General features: G+C 37.9%; 1 protein-coding gene across 1 annotated transcript in view; it reads left to right on the top strand.

Annotated features, from left to right (window-relative positions):
- The window catches only part of mcu (mitochondrial calcium uniporter), a 109,222-nt gene extending 84,945 nt beyond the window's left edge, over positions 1-24,277 (top strand). Inside the window, exons 3-9 of the mRNA XM_065251230.2 lie at positions 3,365-3,428; positions 11,314-11,484; positions 15,608-15,712; positions 15,791-15,951; positions 17,897-18,100; positions 18,187-18,303; positions 23,436-24,277. Of these exons, the coding sequence (XP_065107302.1) occupies positions 3,365-3,428; positions 11,314-11,484; positions 15,608-15,712; positions 15,791-15,951; positions 17,897-18,100; positions 18,187-18,303; positions 23,436-23,516 (903 nt within the window). The 3' untranslated portion in view covers positions 23,517-24,277. The remainder of the gene's footprint in view (positions 1-3,364; positions 3,429-11,313; positions 11,485-15,607; positions 15,713-15,790; positions 15,952-17,896; positions 18,101-18,186; positions 18,304-23,435) is intronic.

Raw genomic sequence — 24,277 nt, 5'->3', positions numbered from 1 at the left:
TAATAATAATAAATAATTATTATTCTAAATATCAATTAAGCGTCATTAATAATAAAAATAATAATACAAATATTACAAAATGTCATGCAATTATTAATGTGTCTTTAATCCCGCTCTTTAAACTCCCAAATAAAAAAATTTTGTTTCTTTCCACTTCCCCGGTTTGTCTTCTTTGCCGTCTTCCATGTGTCAATGTCGTAAAATGAGGGCGTGGGGGAGGTGGAGACTTGAATTTATATGGGCGTGTTATTCTTATGACGATCGTTTTCAGCCGCGGCATTTATGAAGGGCAGATATTGCGTACACCTGAATATCAACGGTACGCACAGTTTCATAAATCAGGCGGTGAGAGGAGTGTAAGTATAATCTTACGCCAACATATACGCCCGTTTCTACGCAAGTATGATAAATGAGGGCCATTGTGCTTAATACAGCTGCGTTTACATCTTCGTTTAATACGAGCTGCGAGACGCCTGACAGACGTGACATTGCATCGCTTCTGGGCAGTATGTTGAAACAGTAAATAAAGAGCAGGACATGTTTTTATATTAAGAAGTTATGAAATAATAAGTTACTGTCACATTGAGAACTGATAGGCATGTGCCCGCGTGCACTGAAAGCCAGCTGGCAGTGCGGAGTTCCCAATGAACGTCTTTTTTGCGAATATGTGCGCAGATATTACAGAAGCTCGTCTTGTAAGGTATTCCTGACATGCGTTTATTTAAAGTAACAGCGGCGTAAACGCTGTTTATAAAATATTAGAAGATCATACTAACTGAACTTGTTTTTTACCCGGAACTTAAGAAAAGTTAAATGTTAAAGTTAAATGAGAATGCAGTACTACTAATAGTAATAATATTAACAGTAATAATATAACCATTACATTTTATATAAGGGTTCATGAATCACAATGAACTTATTTTTACTTCAGTCTGAACTAATGCTGAGTTAATGCATGTACTAATCATAAACTAATGTTTAAAATATTAATATATGCCTATTTTATTGTTTAAGGTGAATAATGCCTCTTTTAAAGTGGCACTGCCACTTTATTTTTCATGTTGAAAATTTTGGTTTGTGTGTTTGTTTAATTAAGAAAATGCTTAAATAAAATGTTGGCGTTAATGGCAGATGTTACATTTATTATTTGTTGGGGAATTATATGTATAAAAAAATCATTAGACTATTCGATTAATCGAAAAAATAATCGATAGATTAATCGGTTGAAAAAATAGTCGATAGTTGCAGCTCTAATATGTTTATACATTTAAAAAAGCACATTTTCCGGGATCCGGGGCTGGCTGGCAACCTTTTTAAAATACGCTGGCGGGGAAAGAGTTAACAGCACATTTTTCTGTGTTGTCACAAACTGAGAAAACATTTAAAGGCGTGGTGCATGATTTTTGAAAAACACTTTGGAAAAGGGAGTACCAAAACACACTTGTAGCCAATCAGCAGTAAGGGGTGTGTCTACTGACCGTCATCGTTGCCTGGGTTGCGTATGTGTGGGGCGGGTCTATCAAAAGAAGTTTTAGAATATATTGGGGTAGGGGTGCGTTTGTTTAGGCAAAATATGCGCGTCGATTCGTCAGACCCAAAAAGGCGGTGCTGTAGATTAGTAGCAACGCGAGTGGCTCCAGTCCACGCCGGTTTTACAGTAAGTGTGAGCAGTGCGTAAGCGGCGTGTGTTTTTTTCAGTGCCCATGTTAACAAGCATGCACCCCGCCGCATGAGCAGCGCGAGCTCGCGTCGCTGTTGCAGCAGTGCTGCGATCGTTTCTGCTGCGCTGACTTTAAAGCCTGATTACATATGCTTTATCATTTTGTAGTTTTTAATCAAGGAAGTTTAGAGATTAGTGTTACTGTAGTTATATATTCCGGGTTGCTAAAGACACCTATGTAATGATCGGCAAAACGTACATGCATTTCAGGGTTGAAATAAATAAAGAAGTTATTGTACGTAATGTATACACCCATGTAATTTTTTTCTAGGGGAACATTTAAACGTGACTTCTGGGAAACTTAGTAACAGGGTTGGGAAGAAAATCACGACAAAGCGAATAATAGGAGTGTACACAAAAGAATCAGAAATGGGAGTGGAATTAAACCTGGCGGGCGGAGCGGAATTTTAAAAAGTAGTCCTCTAGGTCATGGCTTGTTCTTTCCTTGTACCAACTTGTACCAAGGTATCTGTATTACATCACAAGCGTGTCAGTGTGATCCGGCCCCTGTAAATCTTTCATAAATGCTGTGGAGTATTTTCAGACTGCTGTCAGGTTTGTGGAGCAGCGTGTGTAGGAGTAAGTGCGAGTACAGTATGCAACGGATGGGCGCGTGCATCAGACGCTCAATTTCAGTCTGTAAAAGGGGCAGCTTTTGAAACAGAGTCTGGATCAGACCTGTTCACCTCAATCAGACACCAACTGTATACTAAAGCATCTACACATAAACACACGGATACTGCTGTCATCAAATCAGCACAACGTGTTTCCTTAAATTCCTGTGCTCTTAAAATAGCATCACTACTCAGTTCTGCCATCATCCTCTCTCTCCCTCTCTCTCTCTCTATGCCCTCTTTCTCTTCTCTCTCTGTGGTTAGTGTCCTCTCTAGAGGCGCAGTGGAAAATGTGATGTATTTTCCCTTAATTCAAAACATGTGGTTCCCATCTGGCCATCTTTCATTTGAGAAACACCCAGGAGCCGGGTCGGCCGTTCCATCAGATTGGCATTTACAGTGCTAATTTTTTTCTGTCAAGCTCTCATTTGCATACTTATGTGTTATTTATGTTGTTGGTGCATGATATACGTACATGAGCTTGTGTTTGAAAATAACTACTGTAGCCGTTGTAACCAGGCTAAGACACCTAGACTTGTTATAGCCCTTGTTTATTTTGGCAGGGATGAATACTGTTCTCAATAACCAATGTTTATGAATTTCTTTTATCTGGTGAAATTCAGTCGTTCGCTTTTATTGCTTTTATAATTCAGGGCTAAATATACTGTAAGCGGACAAAGATTGGTCAATAGCTTCATTGTTTCCATGATTCAGTCCTCCCTGCCCACACATTAGTGTGTTTGCAAGTAGTTTGTGAGTATGGACAATACTACAGTAGTATGAATAAACCCCCATCACTTAATATTTCCAGGTATTTCCTAAAGGATTTTTGCAGATCTCAAACCTCAAAAGAACAAAGGCAGTCTGTAAAAGATGCATGGATCGCTTTTAAATGTCACCCATTGTAAACAGACAAGCTTAGACAAATTGAGTATGCCTACAAAAAGTAAACAGACCGTACTGCTGTACTATTTAATAATCTTCAACTAAACAAATCTCTCTCTCTCTCTCTCTCTCTCTCTCTGTACAGGGTTGGAGAGACTCTCCCTCATGGCAGGGTCAAAGACTTCTGTGTTCATCTGTTGCTACAGAAGGTGAGAGGTTGTGTCCATGCACTGTTTACTTGAACATATGCAAATAGTTGTGAGTTTTTGCATCTGTTAGATGTGTTGCCAACTGTAGAAATCAGCAGGGACCTCCCACTTTATTTCTGCAGCTTGGCTTTGTGAAGATTTTACATTTACAGATGCTGACTCACAGAAAATGCATCCATAGTCTTTCTTGTGAGAAAACTAGTATTTTACGCTACATCTTACTTTAAATTATAAAACTTCCATGAATACTGTCATCAAAAAAATCTTGATAATTTACTCACCCCCATGTCATCCAACAGGGCTTTACACTAACTTTTTGCACTGGTTGCACTGGTGAGCCTAACTTTTATTCTTAGGTGCACCAGCACAAAAGTTAGGTGCACCCAAATTTTTGACTGCATTGCATTTAACATCGCAGTTTTACAAGCGCCAATGGTGGTTAAATGTACAGAATATAAATTAACATGTATTTTATCATTTTCATGCTGTGATTCATTTTCCCTTATAAAACCTTATTTAAAACCTATTTACTAAAAATACTTTTATTACATTGCTTTGTTCCCATCTTTCATTTTAGTTTTAATGTTGTGTGCATTTGCTAGAAACACAAAATAAGTTATATATATATATATATATATATATATATATATATATATATATATATATATATATATATATATATATATACATATACATATAGGGGTAGTTTCCCAGACAGGGATTAGTCCTAGACTAAAATAAATGTAAGAGCTGTCCAAACTGAAAACTATTTGCACTGACATATCTTAAAATACATCAGTGCCCTTTGTTTTGCCTCAAAATGCATGCCAGTAATGTTTTTAGTAAGGCATGTTTGTTAAAAGTAGTTATATTTCATAATTAAACTAAGGCCTAGTCCTGGCTTAACCTAATCCCTGTCCGGGAAACCACCCCATAAATATATATTTATATAATTATAAATGTATATTTAATGCCGGGTAAGTTTGTTGGCTAATGATGATTTTTTTACAAGACAATGGATTTATTCAACTGATTTGGCAATAGAGAATTCAATATTAAGGAGATATTAGTCGATATAGTGCTAATACAGTAAGTTAAGGTGTTTCAGTGTTTCATGTATTTAGGCTTCCTTCCTTTGCGCAAACTCGCTGTTTTGCGCGCACACATTTTGGCTCTCTCTCGTGCGCACAGACTCTGACTCTTTCGTGCATTTTGTCTCTCTCTCTTTCGTGCATTTTGACTCTCTCTTCCGGCATTCGCTTCACATTTGTCCACAACCGCGGCTCATAGTTAAAGCCGTTTCACACGGTACATGCCAAACGGCGGAATCGCCGCGCGGCTACAGCTTTCTCATGTATAGTGGAAGCGTTTTGTGCAGCATTTAGTGCAAATATGTTTATCTTCAACGGCGCCTGCCATGAAGAGCCGTGTCTTAAAAGGGACAGTTTTTTTGGGGTGCACAGGCAAGGCGTGTGGACCAACTCCCATTCACCTCTGTATCCGCCTACTGAAAAAGAACTAAACACTCGCGGTTGCGGCGTACAGTGTGAAACGCCCATAATGAGGGAGGGAGGTGTCCGCCCTTCACTATCTGATTGGTTTGGACTACGATGTATGTGTGTGCCTAATGTACATCTGTTGTTGAACCAGAAGACTTTCGAGTTGCGGAGACTTTTTTTACTTGAACGGATGGTCGCACTGGTGCAACCTCAGATTTTTTTAAGTCGCACCATTGAAAAATTAGGTCGCACTTTCGATCCCTGTTCAAGAGGTTTGTCTATCGTTGTTCAGTTGAAAATAAATGAAGTTTTTTGTGTAAAAACATTCCAGTTTTTTATTCATATTTTGGACTTATTGGACCTTAAAGTCCACAGTTTCAATGCAGCTTCAAAGGACTCTAAACAATCCCAACCGAGGCATAAGAGTCTTATCTATTTTTGGCAACAAAAAAAAATATATTTTTAAACCACAACTTATCGTCTTGCACTAGCCATGTGACGCGCCAGCGCAACTTTACGTATTACGTAATCACATCGAAAGGTCACGTGTTGCGGACCATTTTAAGCAATAAAGTGACACAAAGACATTAATTCGTATCATTACACATACAACAGCATCAAAACGGTCCTCTTTCTCCACACTTGTAAACATTGAAGTCATTGAATGACCTTTCGACGTGATTATGTAAAACGTTATTTTTGATGACGTTCGTTTCGCTAGATAAGACCCTTATTACTCAGTTGGGATCGTTTAGAGTCTTTTAAAGCTATATTAAAACTGTTAACCGTTGAGTTCCACTATATGGAGAAAAATCCTGGAATGTTTTCCTCAAAAAATTTAATTTCTTCTTGACTAAACAAAGAAAGACATAAACATCTTGGATGACATGGGGGTGAGTAAATTAACAGAATTTTTTGGTCCCTGTAAAGCCTGATATTAAATGTTTTCTGAGTTTGTCACACCAAAGAAAAATGTATTATTAACCACCATACCAAATTTGAATGATGGGAAAAAACAGCAAGTAAATTAAAAAAGTTATCAAAATCTTGAAAAAAAAAACATGTAGGATTCTCTGCTCTCAATGGGTCTCATTCACCAAGCATGCGTTTTAACTTACAAGTCATGATTTAACAAAAACTTTCATATTAAAATTTATTTTAAATGTATACAAAAACATAAAGACAAGAACAACTTAGACCACATGTACGCAATAATCATGAACAAGGAAAAAAGATATAACAGATATATATTATAGGGTTCTTTTCCTTGTTCATGAATATTGCGCATGTGTTGTTCTTATGTTTTTGTATACATAAAATTTTTTTTTAGTATGAATGTTTTTGTTGAATCATGATTTTTAAGTTAAAAGGTCCGTACGCACATTTTACGAACAAATTTGTCGCTACGCATGCTTAGTGAATGAGACCCAATGGGTGGGGACGTGACCACTTTCTGCGCTTAAAGTGTGTGTTGCAGGTTTTTTTTTTAACGAATTTGTGCAACTTGCTTGTGTGTAATAACCATTTAAAGTGTTATCCATTGTATTTTATGTTGTTGGGTATCACAAAACCCGAAAAAGTATGAAAAAGTACAGCGGTTTGCAATGATTCTCCTTTCCCCCACAACGCACTGTATGACGTCACACTGGGGAGAGAATTTACCAAAGCCGCATTGAGAGCATTGAGAATGACTATAGACCGTTTCATCGGACGCACGTGATGCACGTCTGGATCCGAACCTTACTTCCGGTTTCGTTTTTTTAATGGTCTGACTAGTTGCTATACTGATCTCTTGAACAAATGCCTCGTCGAAAATAACAAATGTTTTGGTTTCCTAGGTAATCTATGTGTTGTTTTTTTGCTTGTTATATAAATAAACTACGTTTAAAGTACTTTGTTGTTATTTATTCTTCGCGGAGTTTACCGGAAGTTACGTGCGGACCGCGACAGCCGCTTGTTTATGTTGTTACTGCTGAAACCATCTATAGAAAGACGAGTAAAGTACAGTTCTGATAGCGCAGATTATAGATAAATAGATAGATAGATAGACAGACAGACAGACAGACAGACAGACAGACAGATGGATAGGCTAGTATAGAGAGATAGGCAGACAGCCAGATAGCATAACGTTAGCATTTCTTCGTGTAGAAAGTAAACAAACAATTAACATACTCGTGCATGCTGGCTTGAGGGGGTTCATGATCCTGCCTGAAATGGGTGTAACTTTATGCGATCTTCAGCACAAACGGTTTTGGCAGCATGTCTCTAATCCTGGAAGGTGAGTGAAGCACGTCACATCTGTTTGCGGGGACCAGCGACCCAAACGCACTCACTTTCTTACAGCCAGTAGCGGAATGGCAATCGAGAGAGTCGGGACTTTCCCGGTGGGTCGATCTGATAATAGTTATACATTTCGAGTTAACAACACCGTCTGGCGGCGTGATGTGCGCCGGTTCCCGCAGCCCGAAGTGCAGCCTCTCTGCTCAACAAAGTATATGAAAGTGCTCAACCTGTTCGGCAGGTCCAAACATGTACAGGATTTATAAAAATACGGTGATCAATGAGCGGTTCCTCCTCAAATGGCATAGTCTGTCGTGATGTAAAAAGCCGCCGAACGCCTGTTTATTACAGTATGTATGCGGTCGAATCCGAGAGTGCTGCAGCTGCTGACTGCTGCGTATAAAATGATCGTGTGATTCGTTAAAATCGCATAAACAATATAACAAAGCATCCTTTTATTTCACAAAACAATATATTTGAGATATTATTTGATAGACTAGTAAGTGTGGATAAAGGATGTTTAAAAATCTCTAGCCTGGTGGTCAGGACATGAATGGATCAAATCAGCAGATTTGCGAAGTTTTATTTATCTCCACAGATATCATAAATAATAATTAGCATGGTATCTTTGCAGTATAACACATTATATATTTCCTACGATGTATATATGATTTCCAAATTGTATACGTAAGTATTAAACAGCAATAAATGTCTCATCTATCTCTATGGCTCTGGCTGAGGCTTTCTCCACTTCTCCCCAGCGTGACGTCATCGCAGAATTGCGTAAAAAAACCGTTAATACCAAAAACGTAAAAAAAGTGTTCTTTAAGACCATTTTTGAGACATTTTAAAAAATATACACATATCTTGAGTGATTGAAGTACCCATTAATCGACAGTGGTGGTTAACCTGCAACACGCCCTTTAAACTTAACTTATAAATGCAGCTGCAACCTAAATGGATGCCCGCAATTGTGTTAGGGGCAGGGCCATGCTCGGTGGCTCAAGTGGGTCATTGAGCTACTAGTTTAACCCTGCCCATATAACTTTGCAATTTAGTACTACATAGTTTTCAGTCTTTTTGACGTTCAAGTAATACATTTCTAACATTAAGAATGTGTTTAGAAACAATTTTCAAGATTGACTTTACAGAGACTTTAAAATTAGATTTTTTGCTAGGACTACAATAACATTTGTGACCTAGCATATACTATCATTGCATATACACTCACAGCTCAATTTACTTATGCCTTAAAGGGATAGTTCACCCAAAAATGTATTTACTGTATCAATACAAATCTCCATAGCAAACTGATGTTAATGCTAAACTCCGAATCAATGCTGTGTTTAATTCACAGTGCACTTCGACAGAGGTTGAAAGGTAGGCAGGTTCAGTTTTTTTTTATTTGGGAAAAGGCACCTTTCTCCATTGATTGGCTAATGAAGTAGTGGAAGTAGTGCCCATGTACAAAGATGACAGCATGTCTTCAGACCTCCTGCAACGCATGCACAGCTCCATGGTAGGGCTAACAGTGCATTATGGGTAATGTAGTTCTGTTGCTACATCAGAAAGCAGAAAGCTGTAAAATAGATCACAGCAGTGTATAAATGGATGGGTGATGAGCTCAAACTGTATGCTGTGAGATGTATTGACCTCGGAAAGTGATACTCAGGCTGACAGAAACAGAGAGAGAGAGAAAGAGAGAGAGAGAGAGAGAGAGAGGATATAAATAGAGTCAACTCTGTGTGTTGTAGAGTGATTTACTTCAGCATGGATTTTAATAGTAGTTTTATTATGACAGTTACATCATCACACACTGGAAAGCTAAGACAGAAAATTTGTCTTAAAAAGAAGACAAAAGAGCTAAGATTTGGGAGGAGGAGGAGGAAGATAATGAATGAGTTTGAGATGTTGATGTCCCGCTTTGCGGCACAGTAGCATATAAACCCTTATGGCAGTCTGTGATGTGCTGTTCTGATCTGTACCTGGACTTTAAAAAACTTAATAGAAGCTGAGTTATTCATACTTTAAAGTAGTTAAATCTATCCCATGTTAATGGGCAGAGACTGTACTGATTTCCCTTAAAAGGGCTAACACTGTTGGGAGTACATTTACATTTTTGTAATCTGTAAATGTTTATATCCAAAACAACTTACATTTTATTATGTGTTCTCTGGAGATCAAACCCATAAGTGTTATAAAGTATTTTAAAACCCTCTGTAGTATTTATCTCAGGCACAGATGCATAATAAGAGTTGTGTACATTGTAATGACATATCATAAGCCTCAAACATGATTGTTTTCTCATTCTTATGTAAACTTCGTGCAGGGAAAAGACTGCTGGAAAACAATCCAATCTCAACATAACACAGACTGTGACGTAACAGTCGAGAACATTACGCCCAAACATTAAATTACACATTTAATTAAGAACAATGTTGTTACAATAAAAATAAAGTTGTGACTGCTGAGTTAGCGCTATATGCTAGTTAATGCTATATGCTAGCGTTTAGGCTAAAGTTCTACTATTGATGTTATAGTTACATTTTTGAAGGTCCATACTGAAAAAACACAAATTTACCATTCAGAAACGTCCATTTACAATCTCAGAATAATGTATTATTCCTTAAAATCTGTATCTTCATCTGATACAGGCTCAAACATAAGGTCTGTTTACATACACACAGAGCTACTGAAACAAGCAGCTCTGAGAAACAGCCAATCAGAGCAGAGCTCAACATTTATATTCATGACCTTTAAAATAAGGTAATAATAGACTATTTCATTCTAAAGGCAAATCATAGGGTTGTAAATGGACATGTAAAACCATCTTTGGATCATTTTTGCACTTAATAAAGACACAAATCTTCTATGGAGATATCAGAGAACAATTTAACAGATTATATCAATGCATTCTTTGGCACCTTTAAAACATTGTTTTGATTGTTTTGGGCATCCCATTCATCCTAAAACAGCAACACTGGATCAGCCAATGGCATAAGTGAGGGGTGAGGCTTTTTGTTTTTTTCTGACCCATTTTCTTTTTAATTACAGCATATAATGGGGCAATTTTTTTTTGATGAAAAAGTACAAATATATAAAATTTAAGCAACACCTCAAGTAATGATGATAAAGTTTTGTTTCCATTACAGAGACGCAAATTTGGGCCAGATCAGGAAACCTCTAATGTCAGAGTCCACACTGCTTTAAAAAAATCACTTGAAACTCACATTTTTCTCGCAGCTAGTCTGTTAGTGGATTTAGACTTATTTTTGGCATTTGTCAGACCAGCCCCTTTACATTTAAAATGTGCATGTAATTGGATAAAGATGCTGAAATTATTTATTTTGGATTTTACATATTTCCTCACTAATTGTAAGACTCTCAGTGGAACTACTGTGTATTTTTGGGTCAGTTTGTTATTGTTCGCCTCTGAAGCCATTGGAAATGCAGGCCAGTATGATGTGAAGGTCTTAGATCTCCCTGCAGCATTCGGTGTAAATGAGCACGAGCGACCCTCTGATAGTCTCAGTCTGATCTTTGTCATGTCGACAGCTACACACTTCCTCCTCAGATTCATTAAACATAACGACCGCAGTTATGAGTATATAAATAAGCAGGACCGACCGCTGCTTCTTTTGTAGACTCGGACCAGAACTGTGCAGCCTGTGGGACGGCTCTTAGGAGATTCATGTACTTTAAACTAGTCACTATATAGGGCGACATCCACTTATTCCACACAGGCTGGTTTGTTGTTAGCTCAGGGGAGATCATTCATAACCTTGGTAGGACAGTTATAATGCTGCAGTCCCTGAGATGAAAATTTCCCATCATTCATCAGGGTTTTGGATGTCCCTTCTTACTGTAGTTACAATACTGCCCCCTGCTGGCCACATACACATATCTTACACATACAGTATGATGCACAACAATATAGCATTCAAGGAAACTTAAGTAATTTGCTATGAATTAGCCACAGGTTTAATGCCACAAGCAAGCAATGCAACACTTTGCAAAATGTGCAACTTGTTGGAGGCAACATTTATTTTCTCCATATGCATGTGCGATCTGCTTACATTTACCATAATTTTGCTTCGTGTCCACAGACATTACAGTGGTGTATCAGAACGGCTTGCCGGTGATCTCTGTGCGCCTGCCGTCCCGACGAGAGCGCTGTCAGTTCACCCTAAAACCCTTGAGTGACACGGTGGGTGTTTTTCTTCAGCAGCTGCAGGCAGAAGACAGAGGCATCGATAGAGTCGCCATTTACTCTGAAGGTAAAACCCTGGACGCACACACACATATGCACGCGCATACACAAAACTGCGTACAACTGTGATGCTTTCTTTACAATATCGGGTGATTTATAAAAGGACTGCAAGTACATTTACATGTTAAACACGATTACACTTTGTTTTGCAGTGTCACTGTTACTGTAAAGTAAAGGGCTATATGCAAATTTAAAGATGTGGTGAATTAGACGTTTTTATTGTTTTATACTGTTGTCTGAGGTCTACTTGTTGGGTTTCCATGGTTTTTGCATTTAAAAGCAACAAGTAATAGGCTATTTTGTACCCTGGTTTTGAGACCGGCTCGAGAAACGCTCTGTTTTGATGGGTGGGTCGCATTGAAGACTTGGAAGTAAACACCCACTGCTATGATTGGATAAGAGTTTTTCGTAGTAAACTAGCTCAAGTCCTACGTCATTACATGTGGGGATTGTTTTGTAAACTTGCGATGTGGAAAAATGTCAGCCTGAGGAATTACCCTATAAATGTTCAAGCCAAAAGATGTTCTATGCACAAGACTTTATACCCACATAAATGACAATGCGTATGGGTGAAGCAGCAAACAACAAATCTTCAAAGCTATCGGACTATAAATTCCTGTAAACACGGTAAGTGCGCATCAGAATCTAAATCGCCTGACTGTGTTTTCAAACCGTGACTGGCTTGACCACAGACACAATTATACCAAAGAGGCTTTAGCGTGTTACGTTTTTAGCACTAACTTTGTGGTTAGACACGGATGTTACACACGATCAGGACATATAAAGTGATCTATATTAAAGTGATAGTGACCCTTGGTACTATAAGTTTTACTCACTTAAGATTGCTGTGCCATTCTGTCCGGATCCAATATTGATGGAACAGCATTGCTTTTTAATCACAGTCTGTCTGCAAATCCAGCGTCGACATGTAGCTTGTTCGCTCAGTATTTTACCCACGTTAGCTGAAACTTCTTTAAAAGCACACCTATTATACCCTTTTTACAAGATGTAATATAAGTCTCAGGCGTGCACAGAATGTGCCTGTGAAGTTTCAGCTCAAAATACCTCACAGATCATTTATTATAGCATGTCTAAAATGCTTCTCTTTGGGTGGGAGCAGAAGAGGGCTGTTTTAATGTCTGTACCATAGACTGTAAAAAAGATGGACGCAACATCGGCTCCCTCCGTTGTAATCAATTGAAGCCAAAAATGTCCGACCACGGTCGCCGCCGCCATGTTACAAAAAAACGTCAGAAGGAATCGTCCATGGAGCCAGAGGCGGAGCCGTGGTATCAAACTTCCGCCCAAACGCTCCTGCGCCCAATTCAACCACGCCAATCTTAACGACATGCCCCGTTTATATAGCATCAAATTACTAGCTAAAATAAACGTATCACAAAAAGAACAATTGAACATATATCAGCGTGATATCAACTACCTGACCAAAGGTAAGGACCAAAACCATCTTTCGGAAACTTTTATTCAAAGTTTAAATATTTTTTTATTTAGAGCAGAATCCCATTCGTTTGAATTGAGAGGGCGGGGTTTATGACTTTTACTGCAGTCAGCCACCAGGGGGCGATCAAAGAGCCAGAGGCTTCACTTTTCAAGACTTATGAGGCACACCCGGTCTGTACCTTTATATGCAAATGAGCTACAGCTCCTCACTCCCTTACAAACCCTTACAAACAGACGGTGATCTCTACAATAGTATCAACAGTAGTGGACAAAGTACAACTCACTGAGGGTGGAAACTATGGTAATGCAGGACTGTAAGTGGGCGGAGCTTCATCAATGTGATCTCACATTGATAAGAGAAACAAAACTTCATGTCTAATGAGTAGGGCTGGGATAAACGATTATTTTTTTAACGATTAATCTAGCGATTATTTTTTCGATGCATCGATTAATCTAACGATTCATTTTGTCAGTCCGATTCGACTTCGATTCGATTCTCGATTATCTCCCCATTAATTAACTAATAGCAAGTTATACATGTTGATTTACATATCTGAATGTAAACATTTCAATATATCTTTATTGCTCTTAAAATTTCAAAATAAAAAAAGACTATACAAATGCAAAATATGCATTCTTAGACAGAGGTAGCATTCAATAAAGCATTTGCAGTGCATACTGTGCAGTTAAGTAACCGTATAAAAATCTCAAGTTCAAATTACTTTATTTTACATGCATTTATGAGCAAAACCTCTTCAATGTGCCTTTTGATGGTCTGTGTAATTTTTATAACTAGATTTGTTTAATCCACATTGTTTTCGTGCTCTCCTAGTCCATTTAATGACAGATATAAACTTAAGATAGACTTAAGATAGACTTATTATAGACTTAAGAAGCACATATATTATTAAATCTCTTTCTCTTAAGTTTGTTAAGATAGATTAGGACTCATTTACTGCTGGACAGAGAGTGAATGAAAGCGCAGTCTTCTGGCAACAGTGACATATTTCATTGCTTTCTGTTAAATTGCTCAAATGACTGTTTAAAACACACTAGGCATCACATTCATGATTTTATGGTAAAATGACACTCTTTCGCGTAAATCCACGAGCATTTAAACCATAAACAAAGCACTTTCACTTTAATTGAGCGTGAGCAGCGCAGCAGAACCACGCAGAAACGATTGCAGCACTGTTGCTACAGAGCCGCCCAAGTATTTGCAGCTGGCTCCGACCTCCGTTTATATCCGTTTCGAGCCGCGAGCTCGCGCTGCTCATGCGGCGGGGTGCATGCTTGTTTTACATGGGCGCTGAAAAAACCATGCGCCGCACGGCCGCAGGCACTGCTCACCCTTGCTGTGTGAAACCGGCGTGGACTGAAGCCACTCGCGTTGCTACTACTGCGCCGCCTTTTTGGGTCTGACGAATCGACGCGCATATTTTGCGTCGACGTAATCGACGACGTCGACGCAAAAAATACGTCGACGCAAAATATACGCGTTGTCCCAGCCCTACTAATGAGACTGCTTTGGTTTAATGGGGATTAAAAACAAGGAGCGGTTGAATTTTTGTCATTATAGGGTGGTTGTGTTCACACACTCACAAACACATTATGTCCAAATGGAATTTTGCATAATACTGTAGGTGCCCTTTAAAAATAAACTTCAACCACGCATTTCTAATATCAGATTTAGAGGAAAGTTTATGCAGCAACTGCAGTAGATGTTAAGATTTAAAAAAATCGACTACTACCTCATAACTAGGTACATTCCCAAAAACTGGTGCTTGGTGTCCATATTTCAGTAACAAGGACATTTTCAGTTCTGAAACTTAGAGGATGTTTGTTCAAATGATGACCTCATATTTAACAAAAGCTCAAGTTAAAATGTATTTCTTAATTCGCCACTCCTTTAAAAAAGAACAACCCAAGAACTTTTCTTTGCACTTTTGTCAGTGTTGTTAGTATGTTGTGCACGTGCTGAATGCCAATGCATTTGCATGGAAAGTGTAACCTGGGAAATATGGACAGACTGAGGTCGGACACACAAGGTTGAAAAATATGACTGCAGATGAGATTGGAGAGCTGAAGCAGATGGGCTGATTATCAGCGAAGAAGGACCTACATTTTTCTCTTTACATAAAGATATTATGAAGGCTTTAGAAGACTTGCAGTATGGCATGAGTTATATAAACTACTTCTTTGATGCTTTTATGATGATTTTTTTGAACTTGAAAATATAAATCCCCTTTTGAGTTTCACAGAAGGATGATGAAAGAAATTATTTTACATTGTGAACCATTTCTTTATGAATAAATAGTATAAGATGGTGAAAATTATTAGTTGGCAGCTCTTGAATTGATTCATGGACTTTTTTCCTTTCATTCCACAAACCACAGAGGGCCTGAAGCTTGATATGAAATATTTAATTGACATTTAATATAATTTTGGAACCAGATTGGTTTGAGGCGCGTGAATGCTGCCTATCCAGTTTCTAAAACAAATTTCCCCATGTCACCTCTCTCCTGTGGGTTATCTGCCATTTTTACTTCACCTAAGTATGGAAAGTTTGTGATAAGCATTTAGATTAAGAAAAATGCAATTTATAAGTTTACATACCTCCCCTACAGTATTTGACCAATTTGTAATTTCTCTCTATCTCTCTCTCTCTCTAGATGGAGCAAGGATAGCGTCCTCTACAGGGATTGATATTTTACTTTTGGAGAACTTTAAGCTTGTCATTAATGACACAACGCATCTAGTGCAACCGCCAAGCAGAGGTGAGCATGGTCAGTCGCATCTTAGGTTATTGAGTGTGAGGCTTTATGTTTTTAATATTCTGTTTGTGTCCATCACAGATCTGCTACCTCACGAGGAAGCGGATCGGCTGAATGATGTCAAGTTTTTAGTACAGCAGCTCTACACCACACTGCGCATAGAGGACCATCAGCTGAACAAAGAGAGAGAGCTGATTGGACGACTGGAGGACCTCAACTCTCAGCTCCGCCCACTGGAGAAGGTACCTTTTTGTATGCTAGACTAATGCAATGCGTGTTTCACGGTGCTTTCCATAAATATATTTCGGCGTCTTTTGACATACTTTGTAGATTTTTCTTAAGCCTTGGTTGATAATGCAATGTTTTTAATGTGAGACCTGCACTGTAAAAATGATTGGTTGGTTCTAAACTCTCTCCCCGCCAGCGTTTAAAAAAAAAGTTGCCAGCGAGTGCCAGCATTTTTCATGATTTTCACAAAAGTTTTCCAGTCTTCCAGAAAATTTTCTTCTTAAAATATATAAACATACAATATATCAAATGAAAGAACAGATCTTCTGCTTTCAAAAAACAAAACAAAACAAAAACGTTTCATCCTACCTTTATACCGTACTTTTTTTTAATCACCTCTCAAATATGGGTAGATTTCTTCAAAAACACCACATTTTGAGCAAAAAGCTGAGATAATTTAATTTTTGTGAATGACTTTTGATATAGATCAGAATCAGAGCGATCCTCAAAACTTACACGGACATACAGCTGTTTGCCCTAGGGCGATACTTCCGGGTTTTATAAGTTGCTGTGGATAATAGCGGTATTGCAGAAATTACTCGTCAATGGCGGGGAAAGAGTTAAGTAAGTTACTCAAGTAAGCTACATGGTGGCCTAAATTTGTGTTCATTCAACTTCAAATATTATTTTGTTGAATTAACTCAACATTTTGAGGCAACCAGGTAACTTTTAAAGTTAAACCAACTTTTTTAACAGTGGTTAAAGTAGTAGGATAACATCTATCAGTAAGAGTAACTTGTTTTAAACTGATCAAATGTTGTCACAAGCTATAATTATTTGTCATTTTTAGTTTTTTGCTTTAAATTAATCGATTGGAATTACTCAAGTCAGAGTTTTATCGGGTTATTGTGAATTAAAACATTATAAACATGTCTGATAATTGAAACAAAATAGGCCTAAATATTAGTTGAGAAACTTATTTTATTTCTAAGGCAACATTTCAGTTGAGGAAGTTCAATTTGACGAAAATCAAAAATATAAGCTGAAATAAAAAACGAATTAAACTTAAATAGCAGTTAGTTAAAATTCAACCTATTAAAGAAAGTAAAGGAATGACCAATGGTCAATAACAAAGGAACTAAAAATATCTGAAAATAAAAGCTAAGGCCAAATATTAATAAAAATAAGTGGTAACACTTTACAATAATGTTCATTAGTTAACATTAGTTAATGTATAAACTAACATGAACAAACCATGAGCAATACATTTGTTATAGTATTTATTAATCTTTGTTAATCTTAGTGAATAGAAATAAAGCTTTTAAATGTTTGTTCATGTTAGTTCACAGTGCATTAACTAACATTAACAACATTTTTATCAAGTATTAGTAAATGTTGAAATTAACATTAATAAATGCTGTATAGATGGTTTCAGCAGTAACAACATAAACAAGCGGATGTCGTGGTCCGCACGTAACTTCCGGCAAACTCCGCTAAGAATAAATAACAACAAAGTACTTTAAACACAGTTTATTTATATAACAAGCAAAAAACAACACATAGATTACCTAGGAAACCAAAACTTTTGTTATTTTCAACGAGGCATTTGTTCAAGAGATCAATTAAGCAACTAGCCAGACCATAAAAAAAACGAAACCGGAAGTAAAGTTCGGATCCTGAAGAGTATCGCGTCAGCGCACGTGCGTCCGATTAAACCGTCTATAAGGGCAGTTCATTATTAGTTAACTAATGTTTACTAATGAACCTTATTCTAAAGTGTTACCAAATAAGTTAAAATTAAAACCTAAACTTAAATAATGTTATGTGTCTCAAATTTTGACAACAAGGTTGCAAACATTTTGTACCTCATGTAAAAGAATAGACATTAAAAGCTCATATGATATATTTTTCATATTTCCTTGAATATTTCTCACATCATTTGTAATCTCCATTTGTTAGGTTAAAGATGAGCTAAGTAAGAAAGCAGAACGCAGGACCACGTGGGTTCTGTGGGGTGGGATGGCCTACATGGCCACGCAATTTGGCATTCTGGCACGGTTGACCTGGTGGGAATATTCATGGGATATCATGGAGCCGGTCACATACTTTATCACCTACGGCACAGCCATGGCCATGTACGCTTACTTTGTGCTGACACGTCAGGTGAGCATCTAAATGTTTTCATCTTCGCAAATCCTAAAATAGAAGTTGTATCTGTATCTGACCTCTGCTGTCGCTCCATCACGCAGGAATATCTTTATCCAGACGCCAGAGACCGACAGTATCTGCTGTTCTTTCATAAGGGAGCCAAGAGGACACGCTTTGACATTGAGAAATACAACAAACTGAAAGATGCTATTGCTGAGGTAAGCATGTGTGTTTGTTTACTCTGCTTTTCCTTTAAAGGTGCCGTAGAATGTAAAACTATATTTATCTAAGGCATAGATGAATAATAAGAGTTGTGTACATGGTAATGAGATATCGTGAGCCTCAAACACGATTGTTTCCTCCTTCTTATGTAAACCTTGTGCATGCAAAAGACAGCTGGAAAACAATCCAATGTCAACATAACACAGACTGTGATGTTACAGTCGAGATGTACACCCTCAACGTTAAATTAAGTACAATTTTGTTACACTGCTAAAAGTTGTGACTGTTCAGTTACGGTACATTCACACGGGGCGTAAGCGTTAACACTTAACGGAAGGCTTATCTGAAGCGTGGCCAACAGCCAATCACTGTGGCCGCAACACAAGCTCCGGTCTTCCATAAACGTAATTGGCTGGCTCTGTCTAGGTTATTTGCATAAGGCGATATGATTGGTTGACGCACGCGTTGCCGCTTGAAAAGTTGAGAAATGTTCAACTTCTGCCGCGAGCAACGGCACTGACGCGGCGCCGACACAATTCATTTCGCCTACGCTTGACGTCACCCATTAAAAGTGAATGGAAAGCGTCAACGCTTACGCCCCGTGTGAATGCGCCGTTAGCGCTATATGCTAGTTAATGCTATATGCTAATTTGCGTTTAGGCTGAAGTTCTACTATTGATGTTACAGTTACGTTTTGCATGTCCATACTGAAAAAACACAAACTTACCACTCAAAAAAATCTATTAACAATCTCCAAATTGATTATTCATCAAAATCCTTATCTTCATCTGATTCAGACTCAAACATAAGGTCGTTTTACACACACACACACAGAGCTACTGAAGGAGCTGCTCTGTGAAACAGCCAATCAGAGCAGAGCTCAACCTTATTATTCATCATGACTCTTTCAAATAAGGTAATAATAGAAATTTTTTTTCTAAAGGCAAATCCTAGGGTTGTAAATGGACATGTAAAACTGGATCATTTTTGCACTTAATAAACCCACAAATCTTCTGTGCAGATATCAAAGAACAATTTAACTGATTATGTCAATGCATTCTTTGCCACCTTTAAAGGATCACTTCACTGGGGCTGTTACAATTAAATAATAGATTTATGGTTAATAATTAGTTTTTTATTTCCTATCCCTAACCTGCATTGTCTGTCTCCTGTATAACACCAATGGAAATGTTTTGAGTATGTTTACGTGTTCTTTTCTATGCTATGTAAACATGCAGTGATGAATTCACTGTATATCATCGTACCACATGTATTTACATTAGGGTGTCATAAATCTTTAATGTAAACACCTGTCATTTGTGTAATATTTATACATGGATGGCACCTGGGCTGTTCGCCTGGAGCAAGTAAACATGTGCTATGAAGTCTTTTAAAGGAACCGCTCACCCCAGATTGAAAATTAGCCCATATTTTTCTCACCGTCTTGACTTTCTTCTTTTATCCGAACACATATAGAGTCGTATTAAATAATATCTTTGCATTAAATAGTAAAGGCATTGAAAAGTAGCAGTTATTTAAAGCCCGTCCATCATCAGATAAAGCAGTCTATAGGATTCCAGTGAGTTTATGTATGTATGTATGTATAAACAGTCCTGTGCAAAAGTCTTAGGCCACCATGCTACCATTAGATTTGTTGTTTTGCAATGTTATAGAGATCATATATGATTATTTCTCAGTCTCTTTATTAGAATACAACCAGAAAATACAAGAAATGTGTATGTAGTATTAAAAACAGTATAAAAGTATAAGCTGAAGTGTGAAGTATTTAGGGTAAACTCCCCTTTCACTTGAATAATGGCAGGCAGCTGCAGGATCTCTTGAACCTAAATGAAATTAAATCCTAATTTCTTATTCTAATGGAATGACTTCAAGACTTCAGTCTCCTTAAAAAAGCTCAAAATGTGTTTCGTGCTAAGAGAGGTCAACACTAAATACTGACTGATGCCTGAAGAAGACATTTAGTTCTGAAAATTGTTTGTTTTTTAATTTTGTGTACATATTTCCTAGATTTTCTATTTGTATCTTAAAAAGAGTGAAAATAAATATGGATGGGCATTAAAACTAAAACAACAAAGCTGGTGATGGTGGCCTTAGACTTTTGCACAGTACTGTATGTAAAACGATCCAAATCTAAAGTGGTGGCACGAAGACTCCATGTTGGTCCATAAGACAAACAGTGGTTCTTGTATGTATCATGACTGCGTGTTTCGTCACAACATGTCCCAGCAAGCAATAACCAAGACAGTGAATCGACGGCTTACTATAGACCCAATATAGTCCGTCTATGAGTAATTCACTTTCCCTAAATAGCCTTGAATTTGGTTACATGCTGTTTTGCCAAAATAACAAGATGTACAATATTGCATCATATAGGCGAAGTCAACAGATGTTCAAGGTGTATTCGCATCATCTGTTCTTGGGCTATAGTTAGGGGTGGTTTGCATTACGCTTTTAAAACCACTTTTCTCCTTCTTTCCGACATGGCATGAATTATTTTGACTGGCTGCGGCACCTACACCCCTGATAAAAGGTGTTAAACGCACTTGCCGCACATCTACATTCAAAATAATGTATTTGCAAGTGCAAAAGATGCGAAATGTGATCCGCCCCTTAGACGTTCGTTATGCTGCATACATGCCAAAAACGAAGCATCGCGTTTCCTCGCTCTAGATTTCTCGAGGGATTTAACCGTGCATTGTGAATTTTGCTGAACATTTTTAACGTGAAGAAGTGTTTGAGGTGAATAGGGCGTGTTTTCATGCCAATTTATGTCTTTGGTTTGACTTTGACCCCCGATTAGACTTTCACTGACAGGCCAAAATCGTTTGTTGGGTACGACAATACTTTTGTTGAATATTTTGAACATGCATAAAATGTGATTGATGCGAGTAACGTGTGTTTTTGTGGCAATTCACATCTTTGCATTGACTTTGTATTTAATATATTTCACAAATCGTTGAATTTGCGTTTGGTGGGTACGCCCAATTAGACTTTCACCGACAGCCCAAATTTTGCCTTTTTTTAGGCAAAATTGTTTGTGATAGTATTTTTGTTGAATAATTCTTAAATATTTTGAATTTGCATGAAGACGTGTTTGAAGCGAATAGCGCGTTTTGCGGCAATTCACATCTTTGCATTGACTTTGTATGTAATATACTGGCACAAAACGGTGAATTTGTGTTTTGTGAGTACGCCCAATTAGACGTTCACCAAAAGCCCACATTTTGCCTTGTTTTAGCCAAAATTGTTTGTTGTGTGTGACAATATTTTTGTTAAATATTTCTTGAATATTTTGAACTTGCATGAAGTTGCGTTTTAGGCGAATAGTGCATGTTTTCATGGCAATTTATGTCTTTGGTTTGACTTTGACGCCTGATTAGACTTTCACTGACAGGCCAAAATCGTTTTTTGGGTAGGACAATACTTTTTTTGAATATTTTGAACTTGCATAAAATGTGTTTGATGCGAGTAACGCGTGTTTTTGTGGCAATTCACATCTTTGCATTGACTTTGTATTTAATATATTTTACAAATCGTTGAATTTGCGTTTGGTGCGTACGCCCAATTAAACTTTCACAGACAGCCCAAATTTTGCCTTTTTTAGCCAAAATTGTTTGTGATAGTATTTTTGTTGAATAATTCTTAAATATTTTGAATTTGCATGAAGATTTCGAAGCGAATAGCGCGTTTTGCGGTAATTCACATCTTTGCATTGACTTTGTATGTAATATACTGGCACAAAACGGTGAATTTGTGTTTTGTGAGTACGCCCCATTAGACTTTCACCGAATGCCCACATTTTGCCTTGTTTTAGACAAAATTGTTTGTTGTGTATGACAATATTTTTGTTAAATATTTCTTGAATATTTTGAACTTGCATGAAGTTGCGTTTTAGGTGAATAGCGCATGTTTTCGCGGCAATTCACATCTTTGCGTTGACTTTGTATGTAACATACTCTCACAAATTGTTGAATTTGCATTTGGTAAGTACGCCCCATTAGACTTTCACCGACAGCCCAAATTTTACCTTGTTTTAGCCAAAATTGCTTGTTGGCTATGACAACTAGTCACGAGACTTGCGAGAACCAGTGATCACCTTACATACCGATGTGGAGCTGGTGTGCCGCCATTTAGATCCAGATGTGTGTACATTGAAACGCAACATAGCGATCAATAAATCAGCTCAAAATATGCTCCATTTTGAGATTGTCTTATCATCAGCATGTGATATCGTCAATACACTATAGTATCAGGCCAGTAGTTTAGTCATTTATTTATTTGTACATTTTTTATCATTTATGACAAGTCACTTGATTGGTGGACAAAAAAGAAGCAAGGGCAACACTGTCATGACCGTAATCGTAACCTTCTTAAAACCGATGCCATTAATTCATCCGTGACATTAAGTCCAGGCGCTCTAAAATTCCCTGCGTGCCAGGGAGTGGGAACAACAAACTTGATGGTTTTAACCCTCTGCGCACCTAACAACCTGCAAGGAAATGTCAATGCCACATGTATTATAAGTTCATGTGTTAGAAAGGAGTCCATCCCACTCACATTAAGGTCCGAGCAAGAGACCAAGACGCACGCATTGAGTCCACGTGCGCATTTCAAGCTCTATCGTCCAAAGTGAATCTCACAAACCCTCTAATGGGAGGAAAAGCATGCAATGCGCATGTTAATGTGAAACTATGATGATAATAATAACCATCGCCAACTATAGTCATGAAAGCCTGCTATTAGCGATATGTCTGACGATCGTCGATACACGATACTATCGTCTATCAGCACAACCCTAGCTCAAAATATGAATAGTTATCACTTAAGAGACACTATATATGTGAACCCAACAGAGTCGAACGGACTTTAAAAAGCAATCACTATTCAATGCTATTATGAAGATATAACTTTTAATTGTGTAAGAAAGGAAGACATATATTTTACTCGCCCTTAAGTCATCTTGCGTGTATGTGGGACAGACTGTCAGTATATCCATTGCTTTTATGCCATTTTTTGAGCTGGGCATCACCAGGTCACAGTATGCTTTTTCAACGATTTCAACAGTTTTCTTTCATTCATGTTCACTATTTGGCTTTCTTTTCCTCAGGCGGAGTTGGATCTAAAGCGTCTCAGAGATCCACTGCAGATGCACCTGCCCCTCCAGCAAATCGATGCCAGCAAGGACTGATGACAACGTGAAGCTCTCACTCCTCATCTTGATTTCATTATCTCCCCGTTCCGATTTGTTTTCTCTAGCTTTTATCTTTAGTTTTATCTCTACCACCTCTGTGTAAAACCATATTCACATCAAGCTTTGGATTTTTTATTATTTCGATTGTTCGCTCTTTCATTTCCAGCTAATTTGGCAAGTCTATGCAGAGGACAAGGGGGTGCAATTAAACGAAAGAAGAAACGACATCCCTGACAGAATGGAGTGATGACTCGTGCTTGCTAATCTGAGTGCTTTTATAACGCTAAAGGACCGCAGAGAGAAACGCAGCTGACAAAAAGTTCCCACTACCTTAAAGGGATTCAAACAGTACAGTACATTGCTCCAGACAATGAGCCCACGTCTTGCATGGGATACAAACACTCAAAGACTCTGAGGTCTACAAACCATCTGTCCTTGGGTTGAAAGGTTTTTTCCACATTGGAGTACTTCTGATATTCCTCATTTTGACACTTTGCAGAAGAGATTTTTGGATGCGTCCCTCTTTCCTACTCGGGAAAATCTGTTTACCATCACGCCAGACCTGTAGCGGCTAAAACGCCGCGTCGACTCCTGCACCTAACAGCCTAAGCTAAACCTTCCTGACTCGACCGACTCTCTCCTATATGGACCTGATCGAGCTGAAGATAGATCTGACAGCTAAAATATCACTGTGTGTACTATTATTCCAAAAAGAGAAAAATCAAAGAAATTTTGGCACTTTTTTATTTTAAAAGCCA

This window comes from Paramisgurnus dabryanus, chromosome 20 (assembly GCF_030506205.2).
Source record: "Paramisgurnus dabryanus chromosome 20, PD_genome_1.1, whole genome shotgun sequence".
In the NCBI taxonomy this organism is placed as follows: Eukaryota; Metazoa; Chordata; class Actinopteri; order Cypriniformes; family Cobitidae; genus Paramisgurnus; species Paramisgurnus dabryanus.
This window is presented reverse-complemented; position numbering and strand designations above follow the sequence as displayed.